Source organism: Melopsittacus undulatus, chromosome 3, assembly GCF_012275295.1.
Source record: "Melopsittacus undulatus isolate bMelUnd1 chromosome 3, bMelUnd1.mat.Z, whole genome shotgun sequence".
NCBI classification, from domain to species: domain Eukaryota; kingdom Metazoa; phylum Chordata; class Aves; order Psittaciformes; family Psittaculidae; genus Melopsittacus; species Melopsittacus undulatus.
The window spans coordinates 15,590,225-15,596,224 of record NC_047529.1 but is presented as its reverse complement, the minus strand read 5'-3'; the positions used below and the strand labels follow the sequence as shown (position 1 = coordinate 15,596,224).

Sequence of the window (6,000 nt, the reverse complement as noted above, 5' to 3'; positions counted from 1 at the left end):
CCAACATTATGTTTGTACAGCAATTGCTGTAATGAGCTCTGGTCTTGGTGGGGGCTCCAAAAGCTATTGAAGTACAAATAATTAATCACAGAAATAATTATGTTACAGTGTGGTCAGTACCAATTCTACTCCTCTGAACTGTCATGCATGATAATACAGATTTAAAAGCCCTGGTGTTTGATTAGCAGGCTGCAGCCTTTTATAATATTTGATACTTTCATTTACATCTACTCTGATATGTATTTAGAGCCATGGAACACACCACAGACAACATTTTTCTGTTCTCTTTTTTGTAATTTATTGTAGCATAGGAAATGAAAAAAAAAAAAGATTTATTTTTGTGTTTATACACTTTTTGGAAGAACATTACAATTTTTACTTTTTCTTACTAAAATTATTTCAGAAGATAGGCAGTATAGGTGATATTACATGTTGTGAAAATTTAATTGTGAGAGAATCACTGATCTTATAAATTCACCATTCTCAAAGACATCAGATTACAGGTTTGTGATAGTTAAGATGAGCCCAGCCATATCTCCATGTCAAAGCTCTCATAACATGAGCAAATTTATGAACCCAAGCAAACAAATGTATCTGAAGGCCTTAGCTATGCACAGCATTTAGCAGGTGCCACAAAATCCCAATTCATCCCTTTAACAGCATTTTGAGCCAAACTTTTAGAAATTTCTCTCCAGATTACAACACTGCAAGGAAAACTCATGAGCTGCATGGAGCAAGAAGCTGCATTTGCCAACAGGTGCAGTTTCTATCTCTGCTTTGGTATTTAATGTTGGTGAATGGGAAACTGCTTAGACTATGGAAAGCCACCCCAACAGGTTCCCAAATCTTTATGCACTAATGATGCAGGAGTGCTATATCTATCAGGATTGCTGGTCTTTTTTCAGATTCCCTAAAGTAAAGCAGAGGCAGTGGAGTAAGCACAAGCTATTTCTTGATCCCAATAGGGCAGGAAAGCCCTGTTCCCCCGAGGCCGCAGTATCCGCCAGGGTTCTTACTGAGGTACTGCTGATGGTAATCTTCAGCGTAATAAAACTCTGGAGCCTCCCGGATTTCTGTTGTGATGGGACCAAAACCGCCCTCTGTCAATACCTGTCAAGAAATATGATGGAAAGCCATTAGTGGTTTGCTGTCTCCTCTGCTGATGAATGATGTTAGGTTTTCTCTCAGCAGGAGCCACAGAGATTTCTCAGCACTTGGACCACATTTGCGGTGCATTTCTGAAAGCCCTTTATCCTTGCTCTCATGTTATTTTGCTAGGAGACATTGTGGGCACCAAAGCAGGCATTGGTGAGAAGAGGCAGAGCACCCTCCTGCTTTAATGGCTCATTTGTTAATTTGCCATGGCCACACATTTGTTCTCTCCTGAATCACGCCAGGCAGGGATGTGGTGCCATCAACAAAAGTAGAAAGCAAATGTGAAAGGCAGCAGAGCACACTTCAATCAGCCCTGGCCAGTGGCCTTGCAGCGTCTCAGAACTTCACCAGGCAGGTGCCTTAGCTTTGAAATATACTGTCCACCCCAAATATCCTTATGCCAAGAAGACTCTCTGGGTGAAATTTTGGCCTCGCTGATGTCATCCAGAAATAAGAGCATCTGTGCTCTTTTTCATGGAGTTTCTACAAACCCATTCTTCAAAAAGAACAGTTCCATCATAACCAGAAAGGTATTTTTAAGGCAAATAATGGCTCATTTCTGGAAGATTTGCCAATATGTGCACCAGAAGCAATAACCACTTTGAAAAGATTAGGTGGGGATTTTAGACTCCAATGTCTTTCTGATATCCCCTAACTGAATTTGAAACTCCTGAAAGTCTTCTGATGGAAGGAATTTCATTTTAACATGACTTGCCATGACGTTTTACCTATTGAATTGTCCTTTTCTAAGGAAACTGGTAAGCACCAACATTTTGAAGCAAATTTTCATCTCAGTGGGGACATAAGTTGTGCTCACTGAAGTCCACAATAACCTAATAAACACTGTAACTGATGTCAGACTACTGTTGAAAAGTATACTTCTAAAGTACTGAATGTAGATAGAATTGCCTTGCTATTAATCAAACTTGACAGCAAGACCAACACTAAGAACAAGCATCAGCATTTAAGATTACCAGATAAATGTGTTCTGTCATCATACTGATAAAAAAAATCAAATGAAATCATCACCCAGACTCACAAAACCAGAGCTAGTAGATCTATTGTAAGACATCAAGTCCAACTTCTTTCATCACGATACAGCAACTAATATCCACCTTATTTTCAGCAAACTTTTATTTAACCACTTCTGAAAGATCTTTGGAGATGGAGATCATTCAGTTTCCTCGAGGAGGCCATTCCAATATTTAAAGTCCTGTAGAGAGTTTCTCCTAAAGCCCAGCCCAGTTAAGGCCACTGCTGTCATTTAAACCCACTGTTGTGGTTTCCACATCCATGATGATGTGGAAAAGAAATCATTCCCTTCATCTTTACAGTAGTCTTCTATATACTTGGTGGCTGGCCAGAGAGAAAGATTACATGTACTGGAAGCAATGCTTCCTCACACCATTAGCTAACAAATAATAGGTGATTATTTGAGACTAAAAGGTCTTCAGTTTTCACACAACAGCATTTTCTAGACCCTGCCTCAGCACACCTAAGTACTGACCAGAGCCTGACACCAGCTGCTGGACTTTATAGAGCATTAGTCTAATTTATTCTAGTAATTTCACTGCCTGGAGGTTACATTTTTCTGTATTCAGTTTTCAGTCCGGAATGAAACAGTAAGATTGGCACAAAATCCATGACTGACCTGTCTGGGGAGCCCCTAAATTCTCAGCTCAGATTAGGAAGATGTTGACTAGTTAATTCATTGTATGTGAACACAACAGCATAACAAGCCAAATTTCACAGTAATCTGGTCTTATTTCCCCTTGTAAAATTACATATTAAACACAATTACATGAAAACTACAAACAGTGTTTTTCATCTTTGAGACAGGCTTTTTCCTAAGGAAATCAGTTTATTTACCCATCAGATGTGTGAGCAAAGAAGATAAAAATGGTGTATATATGTATGTGTATATATCACATTTCCTTGGCAGCAACTAACACAAAGTATCAACAGAACTGCTTTTAGAAAGCAGCATTTCACTTACTTTCTAAACTTCGTAGCAAAGAAAAGCACTTTTAAAATTATCTTCACTCCAGAAAGATGGCACAAACTCTGTCATCATGGGCATTACTCATGTACTTGCTGCTGTAAATGTATGTAAAATTGGCTTCCCCCAGCCTTAACTGAGTCATGAAGATGCTGCTGGAGGGATAGATATTTTTCTACTGTGCAAAACAGTATTTGTTACAGGTTTTTACCTGGGACTTTCCATCACTGGCCTAATTCTGTGTTAGAAAATCCATTCTGTTCAATAACGTACCACAAGAGGGCATAAACATCATTTATCCCTCTCAGAACTACTAACAGCCTATTAAAACACTGCACGCTGAATAAAGCAGAAGCCCAAGACAACTCATTATATTGCACTTTGGTCATTAGCAAAAGATACCAACACTGTTGTCAGAAGCAGCGGGAACCCCAGGCTCCAACACTCTGCCAAACACTACCTTGAATGTTTTGATTTTAAATGGGAAAATATTTTTCTTGCACTGACTGTGTCGATGCAAAGATAAAAACATCACTGGGAAAGATGATGAAGTTCATAATGTGCCGGTGCCAGCAGGTGTAAATCATCCCATTCTTGATTGATTTCCTGCTGCCGAGGCAGGTATAATTTGATGATGATCCTGTTCTAGCATTTAGTCCTGTTGTCCAGTCTCAAAATTCCTGAGCCATCTGATGTGACCTCCCATTTTCATGCTGCAGCCAATAGGGCTACTGCAGCTTTTGCATACAGAAATAGGAAGAACCAAATAAAAGACAGTGTAATTAATCCTTGGGACCTTTTACTTAGTGAGGGTGTTTTTTAAGCACTTTTGGATCTTTTTACCCCCAATATTCTACTGCATTTCAGAGAATTAATTCATTAATTAATTCAAGGGATTTGTATGGCTTTTGTCATAGGAGTGATCATACTAGAAGATCACAGTGATCCTTTAGCTGATCATGATCCAGTCCAAAACACCTGGAAGGTTCTACTGGTGAGCGACCAAACCAAACCAAACCAGAACTCAAATCTCACCCAGGTGTAGAAGGCAGAGGAGACATGGCCAGCTTGGTCAGTTTGGATAGGTGCTAGAGCAGGAAGATGTTGAAGCCAGCACTGAGAACCTTAGTACTGCTACTATTTTAAAACCCCTCTGCTTTTACCATGTAAAATATGTTGTGTTGGTGAGTTTCCTAATTTATGATAGCCTGTGAAAGTTTTTTTCCTGTTGTTTGCTTTAAACTGCTTGCCTGACCATGTTATTACATCCTTTGCTGCAAAAAATAATGCCTTATTCACTCTTTCCATAGCGATCTTGATTTTACACCTCTGCTTTAATCCTGCTCATTCATTTCTTCAGCAAGCTTCACAGGCTTAGACTCCCTGCTTCACAACTCAGGTCAGACCTCTCACCCTTTCCTGCACCTTTTCCACTTCTATTTTACTGCTTCATTGAGATGGGGTGACTGGAATTACACTCTATTCAAGATCTCCACGGATTTATTCAGTGGTGTAGTTACATTTTCTCTTTTATTCTCTATCTCTTTCCCAGCAATTCTTAGCATTCCACTTGCCTTTCTGACCTCTGCTGAGCACTGAGCAGACATTTTCAAAGAACCATCTGCAATGACGCCAGAACCTCTTTCGTGGGCTAATTTAAACCCTATCATTGTGTCTGCACTTGACTTTTATTGACATGGAGTTTCAGCAGCTATCTTACTGCCCAGACATTTGATATTGTCAGATTCTTCTGCAACTTTCTGTAGCCATGTCTACTTTTGCTTACCTGGAATATCTCTATAACATCAGCAGATTTTGGCACATCACTGACATCAGTCTCCCTTTTCCAGCTCTTTTATGAGCATATTGAACTGTACAGGTTCTGAAGGCAGTAACTGGCAATCTCCCTTCACTGCAATAACTGGCCAGCTATTTGTGTCTTTTATTTCCTATCTGTAACCAGGTATTCATTCAGAAGAGAAACTTTCTTCTTATTCTAGAGTGCCTGGCTCGCTTTTATGCACCCAGTCTCTTCAAAAGACTGTATTATGTGAGCAAGACACAAATTTTCTCTGCTCACATCAGCTCTTCTCTGAAACACGTATTCTATGTGTGTCTGCTAACTTCTGATAACTCAAGCAATCTGCAGCATAAAACATCAGACCTAACTTGCCTATAATTCTGCTGGATCATCTTGAAGATACCTTAAATATAGAAGCTTTTAAACTCCAATTTAAATCACAGCTCATCCACGATGTTAGTGTGCAAGCAATTTCCAATTTTATTTCTATTCATACCTAAAGCTGACCACCACCTGACTACACTGACCTGCTGCTGTTAATTTCAGTGATTTGTTTGAACTTCTTTTGCTATAACTTGAACTTGAGACAGGTCCTTAAAACTGCAACTATTACCTGCTGCAGGGAACCCCCCAAATTCCTCAGCTGTGGACATAGACTTCAGGAATTACATAGCTTTCTGCTCTTGTATTAATTGTGTCATGTCCTTCATGGACAACTTGAGCTTTGCAGATGGTTTGTCTCCAGAACTGAACATTAAAATGCTCAGCTATCCTAAGGAAAAGATATTAGTTAATCAGGGAACTGGAGCAATTATTTTAGATGCAGATTTGCCTCTGTATTTGGACTTGCACAGCACATACTGGGAAGAAGTAGTTTTCCTTCTGGTGGCACCAAGACTGGAGGTGTGCACCAAGGCTCTTTTTAGAGCACTTTCACCAGAGGTACTGGGCCATTAAGCAGCTAGTGCTACTAGCTCCTTCTCTGCTGTAGTGAGGGGTCCCATGGCATGTAGATGCAGCTAGAAAGATTTTAAGCCATTTAGAG

General features: G+C 39.8%; 1 protein-coding gene across 2 annotated transcripts in view; it reads right to left on the bottom strand.

Moving 5' to 3' along the window:
* Positions 1-273: 273 nt before the first annotated feature.
* MSRA (methionine sulfoxide reductase A) overlaps positions 274-6,000 on the bottom strand; it is a 279,293-nt gene continuing 273,566 nt past the window's right edge. For both annotated transcript variants that reach the window (XM_034060935.1, XM_034060936.1), the window contains one exon: positions 274-1,110. In XM_034060935.1, coding sequence (XP_033916826.1) covers positions 946-1,110 — 165 coding nt within the window. In that variant the 3' untranslated portion in view covers positions 274-945. The remainder of the gene's footprint in view (positions 1,111-6,000) is intronic.